Source organism: Thunnus maccoyii, chromosome 7 (genome assembly GCF_910596095.1).
Source record: "Thunnus maccoyii chromosome 7, fThuMac1.1, whole genome shotgun sequence".
Lineage (NCBI taxonomy): Eukaryota > Metazoa > Chordata > Actinopteri > Scombriformes > Scombridae > Thunnus > Thunnus maccoyii.
In genome coordinates, this window is record NC_056539.1 from 22,643,680 (window position 1) to 22,671,318 (window position 27,639).

The 27,639-nt window shown below is 41.3% G+C and overlaps 2 protein-coding genes across 5 annotated transcripts; one reads left to right on the forward strand and one right to left on the reverse strand.

Annotated features, from left to right (window-relative positions):
* Positions 1–1,249: 1,249 nt before the first annotated feature.
* Positions 1,250–19,263, forward strand: LOC121900121 (regulator of nonsense transcripts 1). Of its 4 annotated transcripts, none has more exons than XM_042416112.1 (25): positions 1,250–1,338; positions 1,450–1,675; positions 2,048–2,187; positions 3,386–3,475; positions 4,041–4,208; positions 5,331–5,511; positions 5,745–5,906; positions 6,284–6,371; positions 6,655–6,753; positions 6,914–7,022; positions 8,472–8,631; positions 8,946–9,064; positions 9,199–9,363; positions 9,766–9,880; positions 10,339–10,482; positions 10,867–11,080; positions 11,220–11,337; positions 12,324–12,480; positions 12,795–12,937; positions 13,280–13,454; positions 13,614–13,695; positions 14,140–14,304; positions 14,503–14,723; positions 15,106–15,228; positions 16,184–19,263. In XM_042416112.1, the coding sequence occupies exons 2-24, from the start codon at positions 1,505–1,507 to the stop codon at positions 15,223–15,225; spliced, it is 3,306 nt and encodes a 1,101-aa protein (XP_042272046.1). In that variant the 5' UTR covers positions 1,250–1,338; positions 1,450–1,504; the 3' UTR covers positions 15,226–15,228; positions 16,184–19,263. The 4 variants fall into 4 exon arrangements, with proteins under 4 accessions (XP_042272046.1, XP_042272045.1, XP_042272048.1 ...); XM_042416113.1 differs by having other exon boundaries at positions 1,289–1,348; XM_042416111.1 differs by having other exon boundaries at positions 1,262–1,675.
* ddx49 (DEAD (Asp-Glu-Ala-Asp) box polypeptide 49) lies at positions 18,287–27,434 on the reverse strand. Its single transcript, XM_042416115.1, has 13 exons — positions 27,154–27,434; positions 26,326–26,449; positions 25,856–25,941; positions 25,407–25,528; positions 24,669–24,856; positions 23,164–23,304; positions 22,792–22,867; positions 22,292–22,368; positions 22,009–22,106; positions 21,841–21,915; positions 20,715–20,803; positions 20,368–20,439; positions 18,287–19,559 (listed from the first exon to the last, which is right to left on the reverse strand). Exons 1-13 carry the CDS (start codon positions 27,266–27,268, stop codon positions 19,383–19,385), a joined length of 1,440 nt encoding a protein of 479 aa, XP_042272049.1. The 5' UTR covers positions 27,269–27,434; the 3' UTR covers positions 18,287–19,382.
* Between the last annotated feature and the right edge of the window lie 205 nt (positions 27,435–27,639).

Sequence of the window (27,639 nt, forward strand, 5' to 3'; positions counted from 1 at the left end):
CAAAAACTGTTATTGTATCATAGCTATGTCACATACCAGGGATTTCAAATGTGAAATGTGCATATTTTGCATATTTTTAAGTGCTTTAGGGGCATTTTGTAAGTTATTTCTGGGTACAATAAGTTAGAATAGTAACATAATTGAATATTTTTCATATCTAAACATCATTATAAATCTATAGCTGTTTGTGGCCCTTTTGGAAGTTATGTGGGGCCCTTTTAGTTGAGGACCCCAGGCAGTTGCCTAGCTTGCCTAATGGTAAAGTTCGCCCCAGAGCAGCAGTATGCCTTTGCTGTGTCTAGTCTGCTGCAAATTTCATCAGAAGAAGAAGAGGAAGAAGAAGAAGCATCAGATGGGTATTTTCCGCATTCATAAATTCAAGTTCTCGAGGTCTCGCCCATCATTTGAACTTCTCATGATTGAATTTATAAAGTATTTTGAGTATATCCATCTGACAAAAGAAATGTGCACACACAGTTAGTATGCTCCAAGATTTTTTTTTTTAAAGAAATCTGATTTTATTGCCTACCTATTCTGTTAAGTTATTTTTCCATCTATTTATTTGTTTATTTATTATTAATTTTATGGTTTGGCCTGTTACCATGTTACCACTGCATCAACAAATTCAAAGTGAAGCAATATCCTTTATGTCATCTTTATTTCACTATGATGCCTAATTGTTTTCTGTTATTGTATTAATGTCACACATGCTGTAAGTCAGAATCAGAATCATCTTTATTGGCCAAATATGTTTACGCATACAAGGAACTTCACTCTACTTTAGTGGCTCTCAATGTACTTACACAAAATAACAACACTACAATCTTCAGAAATATAAACAAGTTTCTGTGGATTGTAAACAGAATACAAATAGTGCAAAGAAGTGAAGAGTGCAAGGAGTCATAGATAAATATTAAATGGTAAACAAAAATGACGTTACTTTATATACATATAGTAGGTGGTTATGTTCACTATATACAGCCTGTTCAAATATACAGTAATGATTAAAATGTATTGCACATTTTGTATTTTAGACTAAAATAAATACATATACTGAGTAGTCTATAGTGGGTATTATAGTGTTCCAGGGTTATTACACAGTGCCACAGTGAGTTAACCGTAGGTGATGTTTTCTATAAAAATAAATAAAAATCAGATGGGTATTTCATAGCAAAGGTTTGGGGATTTTGTTTTGATACCAGGAAATAAGGTCAGAGTGAGAGCTCTTTCCGCTGATTGGCTCTCTCTGCTCTACAGCGCTACACGTCACACGTCACACGTCGAGCGGCGCTGGAAGTCCGTCACAGTCGCTGTTGGACCTGCTGGAGCTTTTTCGAGGTTCTGTTCGGTACAAATTTTTTTTGTTGTTGTTGTTTGGGTTCAAATTCAGACTATCGGCGTCGCCTTCAAAAGCAGATATCGATAAACACGCACTGTGTGGATTTGCAGCCATCTGTAGGACGAATACCGGAAACCAGCTCAGTAAAGCGAAAGTTGAGTCGAGATGAGTGTGGAGGCGTACGGGCCGAGCTCCCAGACCCTCACCTTCCTGGACACCGAGGAAGCCGAGCTGCTCGGAGCGGACACACAGGGCTCCGAGTACGACTTCACCGACTTCACCCTCCCCAGCCAGACGCAAACTCAAGGCCAGACTCAGAGCCAGCTGGACGGACAGGTGTGCAGCTCTCAGTATCATCGGAGCCCGCAGCAAAGCGCGGTCTACTGGCGGCAGTTAGCGGCAGTTAGCCGAGCTAGCTTTGGAAACAGCGTTACTTAGCTTCACGTTAGCTCGCTGCTAGCAAGCCTACATGCTAACTTAACTCCTAAAGTAATTGTGGCTGTCTTAGCATGTTTGTTTTGAACTGTGCGAAGAAGCAAAGACTCACAGGTGTAACTTTAACGACCATAGATACGAGTTACGAGCTTTGACAATCTAAATTTATAACTGTTAGGCTATTCCGCCCTGTGTTCCCCACCTGCTAGCTGCTAGTCGGTAGCATACACTATTCACGTTGTGTTTGTGCTAAAAACTCGTGTTGTGCTGCAGGTAAATGGTCCTGATGAGGGACTTCACAACGGCGGGGTGGATGATGTGGCCAAAGCCAGTCAGCTTTTGGCCGAGCTCAATTTCGAGGAGGATGAAGAAGACACTTACTACACCAAAGACCTGCCTGTGCACGCCTGCAGGTAAACTGACAGGGAGCAACATGTGTGGAAATGATTAACGTTACAGCGTGGGGCACACATAGAAAGTTTATTTTCTGATGTTTACACACTACTGAATTATTAATACTTGTTTTATTCATCGTAAAAGGTAAAGATCCCCCAATCCAAAATAAAAACCGAGCAAAAAAGTTTATCTTAAAGCTAATATGAAGGTTCAGCTGTCCACATGAGTCAAAGCAAGTAGATATCTTTAAACGTTACAGTCTTTTTAGTGCCAAAGTCCTTCTTTTTGTTACTATACTTCCACCGCAGCTCAACAGGGAAACACAAAAGGGGAATTTTATGCCACAAAGACTGTAAATGTGTCAGATATCCACTTGAGATGACTAACTCAGACTGCTGAAGCCTCATGTAAGCGTCAGATAAACTTTTTTGCATAAAATGACTGTGTGGATGCACTGTGGATTTTGGCCACCATCACTTACATTGCCAGTATGAACAGGAAGAATGATTACAGTGAGGAAAACCTCTTTCAGTGTTTTCAGTCAGACTTGAAAAATTGTGAGCCCATCTGTCAAATTAACAGAAAATAGGCCACAACTTGCATCATTTATATTCCTGTAAGAACTTATATGCACATGTGGAAGATGGTCACTTGTTGCTTGTGGAAAAGGTGGAGAAGTTATTGAGAGTTTTGTAAGGTAAAGGTATCATCTTTTAGGAAAATGCGGTTCAACTGTTATTACTGTATTTAAAATGCGATTGTCTCCCAGCCTTGGGATGTGCTGTTTAGTCTTGCACAGACTTCCTCAACATGTCTGGGAGTGTTTGTAAAAGGAAGGATAAAAGTTGGATTTTGTAGGCATAATATTAGTTTTGAAGTTTTGAACATTTTGAATAAATGTGCTGTCCCACTGTACATATAATTACCCTCTTTCTGTGGTGCTACACCCATGTTTGCTCAGATTCTTGTAGGTATCAGTAAAGAATCAGATTTACCCATAAAGTGATGGAGCAGTTTGTTTCTTTGTAAGATATTGAACATCAAAATCTTGAAATAATGCAGAAGATCATCAGGTTTTTTGACAAACAATTGACTCTGGGAAGAGTGACACTTAATATTGTGTGTGTACTTCTTCTGTAATTCAGTCAGTTTGGTCTGGCTTTAATTTTGTCAAGTAATTCAGATGCTGTTTATGTGTGTGTTGTTGTCTTTCAGCTACTGTGGTATCCACGATCCAGCGTGTGTGGTGTACTGCAATACCAGCAAGAAGTGGTTCTGCAATGGACGTGGCAACACATCTGGCAGGTGTGTAGTTAACTTACCTTCATCGGATTACCTCACATATAAGCATAAGAACATTAAAACGATCAAGGAAGACAAAAATGGAAAAAGCACACTTAAACTTTTTTTTTTATCCACCAATCTTACGATTGGTGGTTCAATCCCGGGCTCCTCTGCCCTGGATTGTAGCTCCCTGCCATCAGTGTGTCGGGTGAAGAGATGAATGAGAGGCAAACTGTAAAGCTTTTTGGAAGAGCTACATTAACACTGCGAGGATTATTAGTTATTCTAAGAAATTAATTAATTAATTATGGTCGTCAAAATGTTAAAGTTTTACAGTATGACTGTCATTAAACATTGTCATTCATGTCATAATGAGCCGCACAGATGACGTTGAATTGCAATGTCAGTTTGAAATAATGAAATGGTCTATAGAGTCAGTTTAGTTTTTGTACTGTGGGTCAATAATTGTTGTTATGCAAACTGTCAATAGACTTCTGCAGCAGCGTTACCAGGACAAATGTCACAGATATCAGAATGTTTCTGGATTATTTTCCCCGTTATTTGACTCCTGCTCTCTGACTTCCAGCCACATTGTAAATCACTTGGTGAGGGCCAAATGCAAAGAGGTGACGCTGCATAAAGATGGACCACTGTGCGAGACAGTGCTGGAGTGTTACAACTGCGGCTGTCGCAATGTCTTCCTCCTGGGCTTCATCCCGGCCAAGGCTGATTCTGTGGTGGTGCTACTCTGCAGGTAAGTGTCAGTGGCAGCCTTGTACATAGGTAGTCCGCCCTGCAACGGCATGTCCACGAATTCAGTATGTCTTGTCAAAAGTGTCCTTGAGCATTAAACCTCTACGTGCTCAGTCATCATAAGATGCTCTGCAGCATGAACTGAAAGCTAAATATGCTAATTCCTGATTAGAAACAGGAAGTTCATGATGAAGTTCATTTCGCATCAGTTGCTCAGGTTTCAGCCCTTACACCAGATGAGTTGTCATGTGCCCTGAGGCTCAGGCTACTGTTTGTTAGCCAAGTATGAAAAGTAGCCAGCTGAACGAGATTTACAGCAATAAATCAAAAGTTTCCTTTGTCAGTGGTAGCTAAATAATCAAAACTTAGACATCTTTATGAAGATAATTTCATAAAAATGTCAAAAATATTTTTTATTAATGGCTTCACTCTTCAGGGTCAGTTCTACCTCTACTCCAAAACTGAAAAGCTGTGGGGGAAACTAAAAACTAGAGCTTGGCAGGTACAAAGAAACTGTATTTTTAAGGGCAATACTAATACCGGTGTTTGACAGTTTAAAACATTTTTTGTAAATATCCATGAAAATATGGTGATTGAAGAATTGTGACAAAGATATGAACTAAACTCAGTTTGGTCAACAAACTGTAATGCGATCCTGTTTATTAACTACCTCAAACATCCATTTGCCATTACTGTTCTACAATTTCTTGTTTGGTTTGACCTGCATATATGCTGATGCAGTATATCTGTTATAGATAAACTTGGTAGAAGCAGAGAAGCTTGCACTCATTAACATCTTGTTCATCACATTTAGTCAATAACCTGTTGATTCACTCCTTGTGAAATGTGACTTCACTGGCAGAGAAGTGTAGTCAGGTATGTTGCTTGGGAACTCCCTGCTAATGTCCATAAACATTCAGCTGGTGCTGGAGAAGGTGCGGCTTCCTGCTCTGTCGCAATTAATTTAACCCTTTCCATGTTCACATAGATTGTGAGAAACCAGTTTAAAGGCAGTGAACCAGTGAACACATTAACATCTACTAGTCTGATTACTCTAAAACTCCAGACATAACCTTAACATGAGCTATGTTTCTGTTTGTCTGAACCTTGTATCTCCATGCAGGCAGCCCTGTGCCAGCCAGAGTAGCCTGAAGGACATCAACTGGGACAGCTCCCAATGGCAGCCACTGATCCAGGACCGCTGTTTTCTGTCCTGGCTGGTGAAGATCCCATCAGAGCAGGAGCAGCTCCGAGCCCGTCAGATCACCGCCCAGCAGATCAACAAGTTGGAGGAACTCTGGAAGGTATGCACCTGACATGCTGGGAGGCTATTTGTCCTTCAGGGTTAGTTGTTAATAACGATGCTGTGACAAGAAGCTTACAAACGTCAAGCGGCCAGCACGGGTTTAAGGGCTGTGAGTGACAGCCCTGTACAGAGGATTGGTGTCCGCTTGTGGCTCAACAGTTTTAAAAGAAATCTGTCAGATGTGATGTGGTGAACAGTGTGAACGGATGCTGTCGCTGTGTTTCCTCCCAGGACAACCCCAGTGCCACCTTGGAAGACCTGGAGAAACCCGGTGTGGACGAGGAACCCCAGCATGTGCTGCTGCGCTACGAGGACGCCTACCAGTATCAAAACATCTTTGGCCCATTGGTCAAACTGGAGGCTGACTATGACAAGAAGCTTAAGGAGTCCCAGGTACCTGGACACCATGTCTTAGTAATAATTCTTGTTTTCAGCCTTTGCTGCTGTATAAATGTGTAACTCAGAGGCTGCTGGTTATGTTCCACGGATTTCATGGTCATTTGTGTGGAGCTAGTTTCAGGCGTCATGTAAACCTGTTCAGAAATCCATTAATCTATTATGTGGCTTCATGTATACTATGCAGCTGTGGTCCAGACCACTCTGAGATGTTTTTTGTGGTGCAACACATTTTAATTAATCTTGGTTTTGATTTTTTTTTTTTAACGACACCTCTAGAGTTACAGAAATATTGTGGAGGTGATTTGATATCATACTTTTTAACCGCCTTTATTATTAGTTGATGATATATATTTTTTATTTTCTTTTTGCAGACCCAAGACAATATAACGGTCAGGTGGGACCTGGGGCTGAATAAAAAGCGGATTGCCTATTTCACACTGCCCAAGACGGATTCAGGTGGTAATTCTCTAAGCTTCACTTCCTCCCAGTGGTTCTGTGGTGCAGATAGAGCCCCTCCCCATGCCCCTTCAGACTTCAGAATTGCACGCGACCTCCTCCCACCTTGCATCTTTTGGTGGCATGTGTGCTTGGTTTTGTTTTTTGCCTCAGTTTTGTAGTGAGGTTTTGTGCTGTTTTTGTCAACATCATTTGACTCATCACCAAATCCCATCATCCTTAGTTGATTAGCGGGTCATTTTCAGCATAAAACGGATTCTAACTTTTGTCCTTTCGCCAATCTCAGATATGCGGCTGATGCAAGGTGATGAGATCTGCCTGCGGTACAAGGGAGACCTGGCCCCGCTGTGGAAAGGAATCGGCCATGTCATCAAAGTCCCCGACAGTATCCTTTTCACTGTTAGCAGTTGCGTGTGTATCATCCGTTTTAATATCATCTGTATCATCAAGTTTAACTATAAAAGACTAATATAGATGACCTAACCCCACCTATTAGAAATAATTTAAGGATGACCCTGGATTTCCTTGACATCCTGTGTTTAAAGACTATGGGGATGAAATTGCCATTGAGTTGCGGAGCAGTGTTGGAGCACCTGTGGAAATCCCCCACAACTTCCAGGTGGACTTTGTGTGGAAGTCCACTTCCTTTGACAGGTAGGCTATATATCTCACTTTACCTCCTGTAAACGCTATAAGGAAATGTAAACATACATAAAGATATTTAGTGTTGGGTCATTTTGTACATATCTTGCATGTCTCTACATTGTAAAGTAATAATTTCAGTTTTGGTCAGGACCGAGTTCCCCTGAGAGTACCAGTATTTGCATGTAAATGGCAAGGAGTCTTTTCAGCCACAGTTTGTGAAAATGTAAAATTTTGGAATGAAACTTGTGACTGATTTTGTCCAGGATAGACTCAAGCCAACAAAAGCTGGATACCTAACATACCTACTACTACAGAGGAAATAAAGCTTGAATACCACTGGAAATAGTAATTTCACCATCACCTAAAGTGATGTTACAGATTGGTGGCTCCCTTGTGTCACAGATGTAGACCTTGAATTCATTTTTGCCACAATGATTTTATTTGCCAAAACGGGAAGCGGCAAATTGTAATATTCTTCCCTTATACAGCTGTATTCATGGCTTCTGGGATTTTTTAGTTAATTTGTTTTTCCATTAGTGTATAAAACATTAGGTCGCTCTAATGGCCCTTCACTGAACATAGTAGGTCAGGAGTCTAAACCTGTGCCTTTCTTTTTACAACACAGTCACTGTCGCAGACATATTTCCAGTGTAGGAATAAAATCATGAGTTTTGCTAGACTTGTGGCATGCTCCTGATTGTTTGGTTTAAGGTGGTCATAAAACTCAGTCCAAGCTGTCTTAAGTCAGTCTTTTTCACGTCTTGACATTCTGATAAAATCGAACATGTTTAATATTATCGGAATGATGTGAACATCGTTAACTACCAATGGGTGTGCTCTCTCCAGCACCAAAGGGGAAGCAGCAAACTGGGTAGTTAGTAAACATGGCGGGGACTCGGGGAAACGCGTCCTTGCTGTCCACGTTCTCTCAACCAGGGTCGTGTCCTCACTCTGTGGTGTTTTCTCTTCTTCTTTTTGGCTGGTTTTTCAGAACAAACCACTGAACACAGAAGAGCAGCTGTGGCCAAACGCTTCTTCTGCTCATTGTTCAACAGTTTCTCGTCTCATAAATTTCCACCAGCAGCAGGATGGAAATAGTTGTAGTCTTGCAAATAATGACCTTGCAAGATCCCCAGTCTTTGCAAAATGTGACACGTTGTCTTTAGATGCGAGAGTGTGTCAGACTTTAGACTTCTAAAAGTCTTTTCAAAGTCTTCTAGTGTATGCTAAGCATTACTTGCAGGCTCAAAAAGTTCTGCCCTTGAGGGGACAGCTCTGTTGCTCCACTCGTCAAACTGCCATTTATTCCTCAGCAGGTACAAGTACATTTTGATGAAAGACATTCCAGTACCTGCTGTAAATCCCAAAGACATTTTTCTTTTTAAGTGGTTAATAGTTTGTTCCCAGCTGTGTCAGTGTCAGACAGAAACAATGACTTTTATGTATGTGCTGTTGCAGGATGCAGAGCGCCCTGAAGACCTTTGCAGTGGACGAAACCTCTGTGTCCGGCTACATTTACCACAAACTGCTGGGTCACGAAGTGGAAGATGTCACCATCAAGTGCCAGCTGCCCAAGCGCTTCACTGCCCAGGGCCTACCTGACCTCAATCACTCGCAGGTCAGACCTCACTAAACACACAGACCCTGTAATTCTTGTTGTCTCCTGCCATTACAGTAATTAACACTTTGCATGAAAAAGTATAAGTTGAGTTTACATATATCCGTGCATGAATATAGCACAGCTGCTTTCTAATGGATTTTGAAAATGGAGTATATTTGTGGGATTTAGGATTTGATTCTCATATCATCCTTACTGCAAGTAGGTTGAGTAGACGGCACGTACGTTAAAAAAAGTTGTGATGTCTGTATGAACTGTTTGCTGTTTTCAGTTCTGAGGGGCTGAATCCTGTTTTTTGTTGCTTGTGTGCTCAGGTGTACGCTGTGAAGACGGTGCTGCAGAGGCCTCTCAGCCTGATCCAGGGTCCTCCTGGCACTGGAAAAACTGTTACCTCTGCCACTATCGTCTACCACCTGTCCCGTCAGGGCAACGGGTAAGACAAAAATTAGTTTTGCAAATACTTGTACTCAAAGAAACTCCTACAGTAGCTGGAATAACACAAATTATAGCATTTAAACCCATTTCTCAATGCACCATTCTGTCCAAACTCTGTGTGTCGTCCTGCAGTCCAGTTCTGGTGTGTGCTCCCAGTAACATTGCTGTGGACCAGTTGACTGAGAAGATTGACAAGACTGGGTTGAAGGTGGTCAGGCTGTGCGCTAAGAGCCGGGAGGCCATTGAGTCACCTGTGTCCTTCCTGGCGCTGCACAACCAGATCAGTAACATGGACAGGTCAGTGGCATGTTGGGAAACTTAATACATAAACCCATTTTGTTACCAGCAGCGCTGAAAAACTTGAGTGCAGGTACCCATTGACAAACATGCATGTCCTTTAGGATTTGCTTTTTTTTTTTTAATCTGCACACCTGGATGACAAGTGCACACCAGAATTAAATCTGGGGTCTAGCTATAGACCTAGACTGGGTTCTTTGCATTAGAGGATGCTGTCTCTCATTCACTTTCTCGCATATTTCTTCCACCAGTCCTGGATCTGAACCTGAAAAGCTTTTTTTTTTTCCTAAACCATAGACTGCTGCTACTACCTGAAGCATGTATTTCAGAGTCACCAGATCACAGATTAGCATAGGAGTGTATAAGTGCTGTAGTCACCCCGATGTGTGTTGTCTCCTTTAGCATGCCGGAGCTTCAGAAACTACAGCAGCTGAAGGATGAGACCGGCGAGCTGTCGTCCGCGGATGAGAAGCGCTACAGGGCCTTGAAACGCACTGCTGAGAGGGAGCTGCTCATGGTGAGAAGGAGCCTCGAAGTGTCTGACCAAAATGGCTCAAGCTTAACGTTTTTTAAAAATGGTTTCCTGTTGCAGTCTTCAGTGGTAAACTTGTAAAGGTGCTTGTTATATCCTTACAGGTATTGCTTGTGCACTTAAAGAAGTAGTTTCAGCCAAGCGGTCAAAATGAATGATCATCATGATCATCTCTGTACAGTGTCATGATAACTAGAAGGCTTATTGATTGGGAATCTTGATTTTCTCTTGGTTTTGTTCTCATCTGTTTTTACTTTTTTGTAGAAACCAGTACAGATCTGAGTTCGTGAGCTCAGTATAGAAACAAATACCCCCAGACAGGATGATAAGTTGTAATCATAATCACAGTAGAAGAGACCCTTGTGTTTCACCACCGTACCCTGGCTCCTTCTTCTGTTTTGAGTATTGCAAATTCTCTCTCTCTCTCTCTCTTTGTTGTCCAGAACGCTGACGTGATCTGCTGTACCTGCGTCGGTGCTGGAGACCCTCGTCTGGCCAAGATGCAGTTCCGCTCCATCCTGATTGATGAGAGCACCCAGGCCACCGAGCCTGAGTGTATGGTGCCTGTGGTGCTGGGAGCCAAGCAGGTACAAACACACACACTCAGCCACACAACTGCAGTAGGTAGTAAATGTTGCCCAGTTTAAATATTTAAACAATCATCACTCATGTTTTTGTTTTATTTTCACCACAACAATGAATTTAAAACATTTTAACTTTGATGGAACTTGAATGTGAACACCAGGGCAACAAAAAGAAATGGGAATGATGGCATATAATAAGAATAGAGTGTCTTACAACTTACTGGCAGCATTTATCGAACTTTTACTTAAAATATAAAGTAAATGATCAGCTAACATTAGCTGTTAGCAAAACGTTATGTGGTGAACATCCAGAAACAAAAAACTTCTTATATCATGCTCTTATATACCCACTCATCATGCTTGTGTGCCTCATCTTCCTCCTCCCAGCTCATCCTGGTGGGTGACCACTGCCAGTTGGGTCCTGTGGTGATGTGTAAGAAGGCGGCCAAGGCAGGTCTGTCACAGTCCCTGTTTGAACGCTTGGTGGTTCTGGGGATCCGGCCAATCCGTCTGCAGGTCCAGTACCGTATGCACCCAGCTCTCAGTGCCTTCCCCTCTAACATCTTCTATGAGGGCTCCCTGCAGAATGGCGTCACTGCAGGTTTGTCAAGATTCAGCCGTTCATCGTTTGGTTTGACAGAGGGCAAATACAGTTTCACTGTGGCTGGAACATTACCAGATAAAATTATCCACAGCCTCCAGAGACTAGAAACATAATCAAATCTTCCTGTTCTCCCCAGCTGACCGCATCAAGAAGGGTTTTGACTTCCAGTGGCCACAGCCGGACAAACCCATGTTCTTCTATGTGACTCAAGGCCAGGAGGAGATTGCCAGCTCTGGAACCTCCTACCTTAACAGGTAACTGCTTATGGTGTGCCATTTTCACGGAGCAGGACATGAGAGGATGCTGTAGGACATCAAAACCAACATAAATCAGCAGCAAGTTGTGCCGTAATAGTAGAGAAATCCCTCCCATAGTCCACCATGACATACAACAAAGCCAGAATCACCTCCACAGGACACTGAGAGGGGATTTTCTGCAAATCAGAAGAAGTTTAATTTTACTTCAACTGTTGGGCACAGTGCATTTGATGTTTAATAATTGATCAGCATAGTTATACATCAAGTCTCCTGTGGCTTTACGGGCAGTTTTCTCTTCAACTTGAGCTTTGCAGTGAAAGTTGAGTCAAGATCACCTAAACAAATTTCTGTGCATTTATTTGCAACTTAAACAAGTGAATTAATTCAGATTCTTATTTTTCAGGGTGTGTTGAGGCACTGTAGACAGGATTTCCATATTTAAGAGAAGAGTATCATACAGTGATACTGTATAGTGATGGGGGAAATGAAGCTTTCTGAAGCACTGAATCAATGTGAAAATGACTCGCTGTTTCAAAGCATTTGAAGTCAAAATGGTGACATCTGCTGGGCAACTATTGGTATTGCACTTGGTTGAATTAAACCTGAGACCGAGATGAAACAGTTAATCAGATTATAAATGGTCATTATTGTTATTTTGTTCAATTATTATTAAAACGGATCACTTTGAAAGAGTCCACAGCTCTGTTTCTTAGATGTTGTGGCAGATTGAGAAGCACACTTTGTATCCAAAACCAGCGTCACACCTCTCTGATATGAGTGTGACATAACAAGGCCTCGTTTGGGATGATCACGTTGGCATGGTGAAGCGAGACGTCAAAACATCTTGCCGCAATAGTGTTGAGTACTGTGTTGAGTGGTCTGCTTCGAGCGTAACATCACCAGTATCACACTCTACAGTAGCTTAAACTAGAATTAATTTTCCTCATGTGTAACGGTTTTAAACTGATGCCAATGTTTTTTAGGACGGAGGCTGCCAATGTAGAGAAAATCACCACCAGGCTGCTGAAGGCGGGAGCCAAGCCCGACCAGATTGGCATCATCACCCCATATGAGGGACAGCGTTCCTACCTGGTCCAGTACATGCAGTTCAGCGGATCCCTGCACACCAAACTCTATCAGGTACCTAACACACCTGAGACAAGAGCCGGAGATAAGGCATAACTTGTTTTGTTATTTATAATTTTAAGCTATTTTTTAAGATTCAAAATAATGTCAACTGGGCAAAAGTGTAGTAGTTGAGGGTTGTCTGTCTTATATTGTCCTCCCCACAGAAAAGATGGAGGCATCTGAGTAACTAGAGAGCCAGAGTTGAGAGTACATTCAAATTCAAACTTGCCAAGGTTTACTTGTCGTCACTTATTCAGTGGCACTGGACGAAATCTGCTCCTCCATTGTATTTACTGTGCAATCTCCCCCTTTTTGTCCCCATGTAGCAAGTGGAAATTGCCAGCGTGGACGCCTTCCAGGGCAGAGAGAAGGACTTCATCATCCTGTCTTGTGTCCGAGCCAATGAACACCAGGGCATCGGCTTCTTGAACGACCCTCGTCGTCTCAACGTGGCGCTGACCAGAGCCAAGTAAAAAACCTCAGAACTGTTACAGTCATCACAGTGGATAAAATTGAAAAAAACTGTTTTGAAATCCCTGTAGAAACTAATTATTAATCATGCAAACCAGTCACACCCAACCCTGTCACATAAAGAGGATCCAATCTGTAAAAATCTTGACAATTTGTAAACAATTAAGGTCAACATATACCTACGATTGTTTGTATGTGTTTGCACAGGAAGACTGGAATAAACAGGCTAAAAGCAACATGTATACGTCACAGATTTTCACTGGATTTCTTTGTACAAAAACTACCAGAAATAATGTGAAAGATCCTATTATGACAGCAGTCTTGTGTGTTGTGTATGAAGGTACGGTGTGATCATTGTGGGGAACCCCAAGGCCCTGTCCAAGCAGCCGCTGTGGAACAATCTTCTCAACAACTACAAGGAGCAGAAGGTGCTTGTGGAGGGACCCCTCAACAACCTGAGGGAGAGCCTCATGCAGTTCAGCAAACCCCGCAAGCTGGTCAACACTATCAATCCTGTGAGTAAAGATGGTTATGTGTATTTAATACTGATGTTAAAAATCTGTTACCAACTAGCCACATGAAATAAAACATGAATCTGTGTTAAGTATCTGATTACTACTAAATGGTGCTAAATGACTGACACCATCTGTCTGGTGTATTTTCATTTGTTCTAGGGGGGCCGTTTTATGAGCACTGCGATGTACGATGCCCGTGAGGCCCTCATCCCTGGCTCTGCCTATGACCGCAGCAGTGCTGGTATTTATTTTAATTTTTTAAAACCCTGCGTAACCTGCCTTTTTATTTTAAACGGGGGTTTCTGTGTGCCAAGTGAACAATTTGCACCTCATCTATCACAAGTTATGGTTACCTTCCATTTTCATCACTTCATTGGCATCTGTTTTGTAGAAAGTTGGATCATGCAAAGCACTCACATTAAATATGTATTGATATTGTTTAGTATTTAAATAGTTAACAGTTAATAATTATGTAATTGTTAAATAAACAAAGCTAACCAGCATATTTGTATCATTTTCTTTAATTACATAAAGGTCAAATTTACAATTTTTGCATTACTGTTCTGTAGAACTGATGAAGCTTCTTATGCGATTACTTTTAGATTTGAACTCTTTTACCAACTGGTGCACCTAGTTTTGTTTTCTCAATACAAACAGGAGCCTTGATCTGTTTGTTCTCTTCCAGCAGGACGTCCGTCCAACATGTACTTTCAAACTCATGACCAGATTGGGATGATCGGGGCGGGCCCCGGTCACATGGCAGCTATGAATATCCCCATACCCTTCAACCTGGTGATGCCACCAATGCCTCCGCCCAGCTACCTTGGCCAGACCAACGGCCCTGCTGCAGGTATAATAAAACACTGAGATATCCCACTGAACCACCTCATAAACTGAAAATGAGCACTGAAATCACACTTACAATCTTCACTTTTCTTCTTCCATCCAATGTAAATAAGATATCATGACCCTCATCTGATGGTTGGTTACCAGCTGTGTTCCAGTTTTGACTCTGGTTCTGCTCTTTTTTTTTTTTTTTGTCATTTAGGCCGTGGAGCTATGAAGGGTAAGCCTGGGCGCGGTGGGCGACAGAGGGCCCGCGGCTCTGCAAACCAGGGTCCCAGTCAGGGTAATGGACAGAGTAGCCAAGTCAGCCAGGATGGGGCCTCCCAGTCGTTCTCACAGGGCCCACTGACTCAGGGCTACATCTCCATGAGCCAGCCTTCTCAGATGAGCCAGCCTGGCCTCTCCCAGCCAGAGCTGTCCCAGGTAACACGTCGCCGTCACCCAGGGCAAGAAGGTGTATCATATTGATGATTGTTAGGATCTGATTATTATTTTGAATATCTCCAGTAGAGATGTCTCGGGCTAGGTGTCCTAAATTTAGTAGGCTACTGAGTTGACAAGTCTTTTAGAAAATCTTGTGTAGTTGTAGTGTTTTCAATTTTGCAACGTTTGTTCATTTGTATCGTACATAGTCCATATTGAATGATACAATTTAGATGTATTGGTCATGTTCATTATTTGAGTTAAACAAATCCAGTGAAAACTGAAAGGTTGCATTTGAAAAGTTTATATAAGGGGCCCTGAGCTCAAGGTCAAGTGTCTGAAGATGCGTTTGTAAAGATATTTCTGTTCTCTGACTCTTCAGGACAGCTACCTGGGCGATGAGTTCAAGTCCCAAATCGACGTGGCTTTGTCCCAGGACTCGACTTACCAGGGTGAACGTGCATACCAACATGGTGGAGTGACTGGCCTGTCACAGTATTAGAGCGTAAGTACTTCAACCATGATTTTTTTTTGTCTGTGATGCACCACCTTCGCTTCTTTAAAGATGATCAAGACTTCAATACATGGAAAGCTGTCAATGTGCAGTTATTATGTGTTCTCACTTAAAGAAACGTTAAACACTGTCAGTTGCATCTAAAAAGTGATCTGATTGTACAATTTTGATTTTTGTTTTGATTAGTTAACATAACTACCAGGTTGCAATTACATAGCATCAATCAAAAAGTCACAAATACACAAACTTCAAACTTCTCTTTTTCTCTGTTTAGCGTCTTCGGGTTAGGCTAACCCATTGTTGCCAAGTTTGGAGCTAACCTCCTTCACGTTTCCAGCAGTTGAGGAAACAACAGACGTGACTTTTCTTGGTCTTGACAAGCTGCAGCGTTTATTGACTGACACACTGTAGTCTGTACTGTATATTTACTGCTAACCTTTTCCTCTGCTCCGCTCACAGTCACAGTCACTTTTCTGATGCTCGCTCTCTTGCTTACCCACTCACTGGCTTAGTACTGCCCTATTCCTTAAAAGGAGTTGCTACCTGGAGTTTCCCAGGCAGTGACACAGACGTTTCCAAACAGCGCTACTCACAGGCTCCCAAACGCTACTGATTTCTGAATTAATGGGTATTTAGAGTTCTTTTTGGCTTTAAAAGAATATATATATTTTTTGGCCTGACAGGGGTTCTCGTTCCTGTGCTATTATAGGGGAAACACCGGAAGCTATAGAGCCTTTGGGAATCCCTTATTGCAGTAACTAGTGTTTCATTTTCATTTGCCAGGTGAAAACTGCTGATTTTGAAACCAAATCACATCGGTTGGGAAACAAAGTAACATGGAACGCTGTGGCGTTTAGATAGGCAGCTTCTACCGGCTGTTTTGACTTTTTTAATCCTCTTCTTATGTTGTGTACAAACGTTCTGAACCCTGTTTTGTGTCTTGCAGGTCGCTTGAAGAAGGGAGCTAGGCTTGAGCTGAGCTTAGTTCATCAGCTTTTTAATCTGGGAAATAATAAAAACATAAAATGGATACCTGTTTTCCTCTGCTACATCCGAAGCACCACCGAGTGAAAGCGACGGGATAGCGAAACCAAACCAATGACCAGCGAGAGAAATAAGAGGGTAGAAGAAGAAGAGAGCACGAACAGACGGGCAGAGAGATGGCAAGATAGGCCGAGTGAACAAGTGAGAGGCAGGGACCGATGCCCGTGCAAAGTGAGGAGGGAAGTCGAGAAGATGGCGGCGTGTGGTCGAGCTGCCGAGGGAAACAGAGGGGAGATCTCAACGGTCTCTTCATGGGAATCCAAATGAGGCTCAACTCCCAACTAAATAATCCAACAAACACCCTTCACCCCACAGCCTCCAGGAAAGTCTTTTAAAGTTGCCTTCAGATGAGGATCGAAGCTTTCCAGCTGAATTTGAAGAACTCATTCCTCGCCCCCCCCCCCAGCTCGTACCGGCAAGGGGGGGGTCGTGATCACAGGAAGCCATCGAACAGGCAACACAAAATCCTCATCGTTAAAGTCTGTTGGTTGCTCAACCTGTATGATGTCCTGGACTATTCTGAATTAGGTTTATCATGGGAGGAGAGCGGCACCAACAATCATCTACTGAGCCCAAAAACCTCAGCAGCCTCTGAAGGAAGCAGCAGTCGACGTACCCTCTCGGAGAGGAAATAAAAACACGGTTTCTGTGCTTAAGACTGACTATTAAACTATGAAAGAGCCTTGGATTGAAATACCTTTCATTTGCCTTTGGAACCACTGGCTCATTCACGAGGTCTTTAATGGGGTGGTTTCTGACCACACGTCAGTGGTGGAGTGGCACGGGGATTTCAGACTGTTTTTTTCAAGGCATGACACGCGAATCCCACTGATATCGCGATCATCATGGGACAGTTATTCTTCTCTGAAGTACCTTTCTTACCACAGAGCACAAAATTGCAAAAAAGTCATCGAAACTATCAAACATGACCAGCATTGAATATTCAACTCAATGTCATTTGTGTTTCAGTGAAGGCTTTTCCTATTTTTAATCTTTTGAAAGCAGAGGTTTGATGACGAACAGTGTCCGCTGTGTTTCGTGACCAGATGTCTTTTTTTCTTTTTTTTTTAAAAAAAAAAGCACTCTGTGTAGGCTTAGATTGGAAGATGCTTGAATGCTTTGTGTCGAGTGATTCCTAAGGGGGAATAATTGTGAACTGTCCACATTCATCACACAAATCCCTGCTTGAGGTGAAAGAAACCAAACAAGAGAGTAAAAAAGAGGATGATAACAGTTGAGGCTTACAGGCGGTCGTGGCAATCAATCCACCACAGGTAAGGAGTAGAAAAGGAAGGTGGCTAAAGAAGAGAAGGATGTGAGAGTTTCCACATCTGGAAAAACCGAGTCCAGCTCAGTTCCAGGGTTTAAAATCGAGAGGCGAAAAGTGTGGCTCGAGGACTTTTCAGTCCCCGCAAATAATAACGTTAGTTGGGAACCCAGTGTCATTTCACACGTCACATTTTAACTTAGTGACTTAGTTTGCAATATAGCGAGAGTGGTGGTCATATTACCCAGCCACACAAAGTATAAAACACATATGAGCAGTGACCAAAATCTACAAATCCAAAGATAATCAGGGGGCTGAAAAATTAAGACATTCATAAAGGAAATATGTCAAAACTATCAAACACACCCCAGAATTTTAAAAACCTGCTTAATCCGAAAGAGTTTTGGATCTTGTGTGGATTAAATATACCGAGACTTCATCACAGTGGAAACGCCATCAGTACTGATTGGATGATGGCAGGGAGGTGAATGAAAAGTGAATGAAGAACATGAATCAGTGCCTATAACCAATCACCTTCAGATAAACAGCTGCAGCACAAGCATGAATGTAGTTAAAAAGTCAAACTACCAGCATATAAAAACCTTCTGAACACCGGAGGGCTCGAGAAGCCCACAGGAAAGGATTTGTTATATTTTATTTTTTATATAAATCAGGCCAGGTAATGAGGTCAGTGAGTTAAGCTGCCAGGTTGTTTCTTAAAGGATGGGCTTATGTTTTAAAAGAAAAAAAAAAAAAAAAAAAAAAGCCACCTTCCTTCTCTGGAGTTAAATAAACGGAGGCTGGTAGAGTTTCTTTTCCTTCTGTGGACTTTTGATTTGTGCAAAGCTGTTTTGCCTGCATTATGTATTTCTTGTGGAGTTCCTCTCTAGGTTTATGTGGATCCTAAATCCTTTTTCCTGCAGAACTGTGCGAGTCGTGATTGAAAAATGACCCTTGAGTTGATCCAAACTTTGCTTTTGTCAGATTTGCTGCTTTGTGCGTCATGTTGTTTTGTTCAGTTGGGTGTTATTTAGCCATTTTTGTGTAGTTTTACTAAAAAAAAATAAATAAATTTAAAAATCAGTTTTTGTAGCAACTTGCTGACAACGGGAATGAGGCGGACGCCGTTTCCTTTCTTCATTAGAGATTTGTATCCTCAAACTGTCCGAGGGATTGTAGTTTTGTAACAAAGAGTCTCTTCCAGGAAAGATGCTTTCTGAATACAGTAAGAATGTACTCCACTGTTATCACCTGCTTCTCATTTCAGCAGACATGTGACAATCATGTTGTGAGTAGACGACGCCATGTTTAACTGACTTAGAAATAGTCCTGTTTTGTTGACGATGTGCAAGTCTCTCACTGGTGTGATTTTTATTAGTTTCTCATATCAACCTGTTCCACTGACATGTTATAGCTTTAAAAAAAAAAAAAAAAAAAAACCTGCTGCCGTAATATTGCTTTGGTGTTTTTTTTTTTTTCCCCCCATCTTCTGAGCCACAATGAATTGCAACATGTGCAGTGATCATTGAAGAACCGATTCAGTTTGCATCCAAACTCTTGATTCTCTACGTCAAAAGGCAGATTAAACTAATGGACTAGAGATTTCAATGTGATGTAAATACCTATTTGAAACGAAGAGTCTTATTTGCAGTGAAGGGTCGTCACATCTCGGTGACTCTGTTGTACAACTGAATCAATAAAGGCTGTCAACTTGAGATGTTTTTTCTGCTATGAAATCCATTCCATGTTTATTTGCAGATGCTCACAAATATGAAAATATTAGATATTGCACAGTAATAAAAGTTGTATATACATGAGTCAAACCACAACAGTTTCACGATGTTGCCTGTTCTGCCTTTTTCTGTTTCTTTTGTTTTCTCTTCATCAGTTTCTTCTTCAGCTGTCCACTTTTCTGTCTCTGAATGTTCTCCTGGATTTTCTCTTTGAACTTCTTCTTCTGGCTCTTGATCTTCTCCAGCTCTGCCTTCCTCTTGGCCTCCAGGTCCGGGTCCTGAAACAAGAGGCCTTTTGTTAGCCAAGTTGCAAACTCAAGTGATGGACAGGTACCGAATCAGTAGCCTTACATCATTCTAACCAGATTGTAAGTAGTAGGTTTTGAGACTGGGCACTTTGAGATTTTGCTCACACTGACGTATGAAGAATCAGAAGAACTTGAGGCAACGCTGTATTTTACAGACCTGTAATTTCCTCGGTTTCATGCAATGAAATTTGGTACTAATTATAGGAGAAGTAGACACAGTTCTGAGACAGTTATTTGTCATATATGTTGAGTTTCCCTGTAGACAAATATCACATTTTTGTTAGCCGTGGCTCTAAGGAAGTCAATGTCTGTTAGTTGGTTTGTCCACCACTTTGATCCAGACTGAAATATTTCAGCAACTACAGCATGGATTACCATGAAATTTTTGTGCAGACATTCACCATTCTCAGACGATGAATCCTTAAGACTTTAGTGATCCCCTGACTTTTCCTCCAGCAAGTCAAAGTTTTCACTTATTCTTTGAAATATCTCAACATCTACTGGATATAAGACACAAAATTGGTTCCAAACAATTAATCTAGAAGTTACACTAACAATTAATTGGGATTCATTAATTGGACACACTGTCTTCTTTTTCCATACATATCAGTTTCTTTGTAGGAAATTACAGGAATCTATTGGACGTGAAAAATGAAGCATTTAACAGCATTTTTCTTTCGTTAGTGTTCAAACATTTAACTTGATTTTACCAAATGTGTCACTGGTGTGTTAAAGCAAAAACAGTCAAATGTTTTGGCCGTTAAAGAAATGTACTTGCCTTCCCCTCCAGGATCATCTGTTTCCTCTTGTTGATTTCCTTTTTCTCATCAAAGTCTGTAGACTCGAGTTTCTACAACACAGAGAAGAGGTTTCCATCAGTTTAGTGAGATAATCTAACTTCATGCATTGCAGTCTAAAACATCTGCATGGTCCAGTCTGAAAAGTATTTACACACTTCGAATTTTGTGCAGTGAATCCATGCGAAACAAGGATCTATGTTTTTGAAGTACTGGTTTAAGTCACCATCACGAGTACTGTAACTACACCAGAAACATTCAAAGAAACAAACCCTCAAGCACTAAACTACCAAGAGGTGAGATAATGACTGAAAAGAGGAATCCTTACTATTTCACACTTCCGTCTGGTCACATTGACCTGGGTGAGGATCTTCAGGACTTCTTTCTCCTCCACAGGATATTCCTTCAGCTTCGTCTCTGTACAAACACAACAGACCAGTTTGTTGTAACATACACACACACACACACACAGGCTTACAACACACACTTGGACCTGAAGTAGAAACTGGTGTTGCTAAAACCACCAACATTAAATTCTGTACTGAGGACTTTTTCAGGTTTCTGTTAGTAAAGTTAGACCTACATATCATCTGATATTAGCTTATTGCAGATATATCTGTATCGGTGTATATGACGGCCGATGTATAACAAGAAATTGCAGAACAGAAATGTTGAACTAGGTTTGAGGTAATTTCGAAACAGTGTCACCTTTACATAGTTGACAAGCTGATTTTCGTCTGTAAAATATCCTGCTTAATACGTATCATGTGAAAAGTCTTTAAAACAACTAATCTAAGGGATCCACATCAAGATTGTTGTTTATGTTGAAAAAAAATTACTATCTGCCACTATACTGTTTTAGATATTTTTAACTCCTAAATATCGACATAATTGAAACATCTCGTGTTTTTATCTTTTATCCAGGATATTGTCTCATGATATCTTGGCTCCAACTGTTTCCTGCCTCTTCTCATTTTTGTGATAAAGGCCAAAAATAGATTAAAAATGTACACTAGACGTCTTTGAAATAGAGCAAAGTAATTCAGACATTCCAGTACCAGCCATATTAAACCTTTGGAAGTCAATATTTTAACACTGTTGGTTATGATCGGAGAAATAAGCTTGCATACATTTTTTGCTTGTCAACATGAGAGTTGGATCCTCAGACAATATAACAAAATAACTTCACCAAGCGCTTGAAACCGTCCACTAACACTGACATATAATCTCTCAGCTTCTATCTTTCCTGTCACTGAATACTGTTTGTATCAAGCATGGGGGTCAAATAAACCATCCGTGAGAGCTGCATTACCGCTAACTTCATTCAAAATAGAGCAGACGTTCACACAGCAGTCATCGAAACACGCAGTACTTTAGTTGAGCTCTGAAGACGCTCATGTTGGAGCAGAGTCTATAAAACCACAGACATCAGTCTTTATAACTAAGTGACTTACGAGTCTGTTCTTCGATGGAGTGGACCAGGTGGATGTCGTACTGTGTCACCAGTGTGATGGACACTCCATTCCTCCCTGCAGGGGTACAGCAAGTCATCAATGTAACGACGATTATGTTGTTTTTTTCTGATTTATCACTTAATAAAAGTTGTTTAAAGGTTTAAATACCTGCTCTAGCAGTTCGGCCGACTCTGTGGATGTAGATTTTAGGGAGTCCAGGGGTGTTGTGGTTGATGACGACCTGGACAGTCGGAATATCCAAACCTCTGTGAGTCAGAAACAACAAGAAGGACAATGTCAAAACAAAGCTTTAAGTGCTTTAAGTCTGAAACCCTGTGCGACTACTTTGAGAAGAACTGACAGATGATTTTGATAAAAGAATAATTATAAAAATGGCAAAGAGAAAGCCCATCATCCCTGAGAAACGTGGCGACTCTGCAGAGCTTCTTACCTGGCAGCCACGTCTGTTGCGATGAGGATTCTATAGACGCTGGCCTTGAACTTGGCGAGGTTTGCAAATCGTTGTTTCTGGAGAAGATAAAGAGCAGCCGTTTATTCTTTCTGCAGGCCCATTCATCGGGTTTAATCCGCTTTAATCCCTAGCAGTGGTGTTCCCATATTATCACAAGGGATTTGAGCTCACTACACGTTCATGTCTTTGTCTCTTTAGACAAATATGGTTATTATGTCCAATACAGAGCTCTGAAGACTAGGTGATAAGGGAGGAAATCTTTCTTCTCACTTCTCTCTCACACAAAGTAAAGTCACATTCCTGTATCTTCAAACTTTACATTAAAACAGATTCTGATACAGACTGTCCTTCAGCTTTCATTCCTTCAACATAGTGTCCAGCTGAACAACATCGCTCAGGTCCAGCGTCATAGCGGCGGACTCAGTTCACAGCTGTGAAATTAAGTTTGTGCGTTGTTCTGCTGTTGAGAGTCGTCTCACCTGTTTCATCATTGAGTGCAGGGAGATTGTTGGAAAGTTAAATTCCCTGAGCATCATAGTGAGGATCTGGCAGTTCCTGTGGAGAAAACAACAAGAAACAAATGACTTTATGTGATAGATATGTATGAAACATATATAAAACATGTACAGAGAAACCTGCCACCAGTCACACCCAAATTCAAGTTCTGAAGAAATAAATATTGTCTCATAAATAGTACAAGAAACGTAGGAAATGGACGATTCAATTCACCAAACACACAAACTACTGCATCAAATATTAGCTTTAAACTTGACAAAGGCTGCAGGGTTTTTGTCGCAGATTATACAGGTGTTCAACATACTGTGTTAATCCCGTACGGGCTTAATTCTTACTTGCACGTGTTGGTGAAGATGATGATGGACCAGTCGTGGTGCTCGTCTGTGAAAGTCTGGATCAGGTGGACCAGGTAGGCGTCCTTCACCTTCTCTGGAGTGAGGATGTACCTCTGGTCCAGCTCCTCCACCGTACGCGTCCTGATAACAACAATGTGATATTTCACTGTTTTGTGTGGATACGTTTGATTTTCTGTTGCCAGTGAGGTCAGAGGTCATGGTGCAGAACAGCAACACTGACGGTGGTGTGGATTCAGGCCCAGATTCAGTTATAGGTTTGTGCAGGAAGGATCTGAGTGCTACATCATCTACAGTAATGATCAGATCAGGATGCTTTGATATTCAGAGGTTTATAACAAGTGGAAATCTGCCCAACAGCCTCCGTGCAGCAGGCACATTAAACTTAGATTAATATGAGACACAACTGTGGTTTTTCTGCCCACATCAAGATGTCACACAAATCAAGATGGAGGTCAAATCACAAACTTTACAACGCAGACTCAACAAAACAACCTCAGTCGTGTAGGAGCTTTTGACAGGAGACATTAACACAAAGATAAAATAAAAAAAGATGAAGACACAGAACAAGAGAGAATCTGCATCTGCTGTCAAGTTTAAAGTTCATGTGTATGAATCACAGACGCACATCTGCTCCACTTTTTGTTTGGTGTAAGAAAACTGACGATGAGATCATTAATCATTAAAATGTTGTTTTTTTTAAAATTATATTTTGTTTATGTGTTGCTGCAGTGCAGCTCTTCTGCTTACTGTTTATGCTGCACTAACTTTTATTCTGCTGTCTGGAACTTTTCTATAAAATCCATCTTAATCACATTTTCTTTTCCATAACACAACTTTTAAAAAACATATCTATCTGACCTTTCTACGCATATCTGAACTAGAGCTGCAAATAAATGATTATTTTCATAACGAATAGTTGGCAACCATTTTCTCGAATAATCAATTATTCATTTTGTCTATTAAATTGCAGAAAACAGGAAAACATGCATGTTATAATTTCCGACAGCCGAAGGTGATGTATTCATATCACTTTGTTTATTAAAAAACCAAGAGATATTCAGTTTACTGTCATATATGACACACAAATTATATAAAATCCTCACATTTTAGAAGCTGGAAACAGAACGGTTGCCATTCTGCCATTTTTGCTTGAAAAACAACTTACACAATGAATTGACTGATTCAGCTGAACGATCAGTCAGTGCTCCAATTATTTGCATGACTCTGCCTTAAATCCAAAAGGCGTTTGCGTATGAGGAGCACTTCAGCGATTACACATGAGCTGCACCTCAGATCAGTTAACAGGAAAGCTGAACTTCCAGGCTGATGCTCCTGTTTTATAAATAACATCCAAGATTTCACACTGAATGCATCTGTAACGGGGCGCAAAAGTAAATCTGACTGTTCTTTCCCACCATTTTTTTAAATGAAAGGATCTGAAATAAGTTAAGTTGATTCCTATAATTACACAGCAGGTCACTCACTCTGACATGCTCTCCCAGAAGAAAGGTCTGTTCATGGCAACGCTCTTCAGCTCCTGCAGTGTGTCAGTGAGCGTGGCGCTGAACAGCAGCGTCTGCCGCTTGGCAGGCAAAATCCCCAGAATCACTTCCAGGTCTTTGGTGAAGTCGGTACAGCCCTGCTCTAACAGCCGGTCTGCCTCATCCATAATCTGACACACACACACACACACACACACACACACACACACACAAAGTTATCAACAACAGTACTACTCAGTTTTTTTAATAAAAGATTATAAAAGATGGATATTTATTCTCAATTGTCCAAACATGACCTGATTTTCATGGATGAAAAGTAAGAATTACAACAGAACTCATCTGGTATAAATATAACTCTCTTTTAAGCAACATTTTATTATAGAAAGTAATTTTCAAGCATTCATGCATTGTCCTGGTTTCAGCACTAACTTTTGCTTTCATCAGTTTTCAAGGACTTGCAGAAAACCTGCCAACTGAGCAATTTTATGTTCATCAGCTGCTTAAATGGTTAGCTTAATGGCTACAGATATAACCATTAAAAAGTCTTCCGAGGTGTACGAGCTACACGCATTTCCATCTTTTTGACATTAACAACTGCTTAATCGCTATGTAATAAAAGTATTTACAACTTGATCTATTCTTGGAATAAACGTAAAGACATAAGGATGCAAATTATATGAGCATTAAAAAAAGAGACGAGCCACGAGAGACTGAACTCACCAGGAACTTGATCTTGTTCATACTGAAGGTGTTGGAGCTTCGGATGTGATCAGCCAGTCGGCCCGGCGTCGCCACGACCACGTGTGGTTGGTTGGACAGCTCCAGGGCCTGGCTCACCATGTCTGTCAGTAACACAGCAGAGAAAACATCAGCACGGAGGAGAGGAAGAGCTGGAACACAGTTCAAGTTTTTGATATCCACAGCGAACAGCGGTTTCTTTATCATTTTAAATTCAAAACAAAAATGATTTCAGATGTGGACGTTATAAGTTACTGTATACATGGAAACATGTAGAGCTTCACAATGCACACTCTTGTGCACGGCCCACTTGTTGTAGTCTCACTTTGAGATCTAGTTGAAAAAACAGACTAATGTTTCCAGAAATATCTTCTGTGTTTCTGAGTTTCTAGCCGTGTTGATCATGTTGCTGCCTGCACTGATGTAGTTACCCATTCCACCCACGATGATGCAGTCTCGCAGACCCAGAGGCTTCCCCAGGACCCGAAACTGCTCCGCGATCTGATAGGCCAGCTCCCTGCATGACATCACATTGACGTACATCAGTTGGAAAAATGTTTTGTTTTCGCTTGTCTTTAAATGAGAATGAAAGGAGATTGTTTTATTTTATGCTTGACAAAGAAAAATCTGACAGGTTTGTGAAAAGATGAATATACTGTAGCACATTTTGTTTGTCTGGGAAAAATGTTAATATAATATTTGTGTATGCTATGTGAGGGGTGTTTAGAGTATAGTTGTATTATTTAAAGTGGTTGGTCTCATAAAATGGTTCAATACCATACAAGAACCAATACAGAAAATTAATATAAATAGCTCCTTTTTAACCAGGTTTAAGAGCGTTAGCTTGATTTTTCAATACATTAAACTAAACGTGTATCTGTGTGTTCCAGCTTGCACTGACCTGGTGGGAGTGAGCACCAGGCAGAAGATGCCATAAGGATCCTCTGACAGTTTCTGCAGCACCGGCAGCACAAACGCGGCTGTCTTCCCACTTCCAGTCTTGGCACATCCCATACAGTCCCGACCTGGGCGAAAAAAACACACAATACCTTCACTCAACAACACTGGTCTGCTAAGGTTCAGGCCCTGCGACTTCAAAGTGTTTCACATATATAGTTTCTCCTCATTGTTGACTGCTGTAACATTTTAATTTCCCTTTTGGATTAATAAAGTATCTATCTATCTATCTATCTATCTATCTTAACTAACCTCATCTAATCTAATCTAAACTCTGAGTATTTAAAGGGAGAAAATCGTGGGAAAGTAGGCTGGTTAGAGATCCCCTGAATCCCCTGAATACAAAAACTGGAAAAAAAAAAAAAAAACAGCTCTAAAAAAGGATTTTACTTGCACCAAGAGCTGGTTTACAAATTAAGAACAGTGTCTGCCTCTTACCTTCGCTGCTAAGAAACGAGCTTTAAATTTAAAGGTTCAATGAAGTTTAATGAACTTCTGCATCACCTATCGGGACTGTTGATTAGACCCATCAAAGCTAACCGAGCTGTATTTATACAGCGGGTGAAGAGCTCAATGGTGTGTTTAAAGCCTCCAGATGTATTTAAATAGCAGGTGAAGAGCTCGGTGGTGCGTTTTAAGCCTCCAGATGTATTTAGATAGCAGGTGAACAGCTCGTGGAGCGTTTAAAACTTCCAGATGTATTTAAACAGCAGGTGAAGAGCTCGGTGGTGTGTTTAAAGCCTGTCGATGTATTTGGATCAGGCTGTCTTACCTTCCAGTATAGCTGGCATGCAGTTCTCCTGGACAGGAGTGGGTTTGTTGATTCCCAGCTGTTTACACTGTTTAATCAGCCAGTCTGAGAGACCGAGCGACGAGAAGTCACCCATTTCTGATTTATGCTGTTCTCCGGGGCTAGACGACTACTTCTGTGTACTGTATAAGACAAAATACTTGCTAAAAATACTTTAAAATGTAGAGGAAGACATCCTCGTGCGTCGCATTAACGGTCGCTGTCTGATTACGTAACGTCTTCTTCTTCTTCTTTTTCCTTCTTCTTCCTCCTCTTCTTCTTCTTCTTCTATATTTCCGGCAGGCTAGATGCTCTGCGGCACATCGCTGCCTCTCGCAGGTCGAGATTAGGTTGCAGTTTGGAGTCTATTTTCAAAGATGTAATCCTGAGTTCAAGGACTGCTGTCACCGTCAACTGCGTTCAAGTCAGCCGCCACGTACTTTCGTAATGCGCGTACGCGTCCGTTAT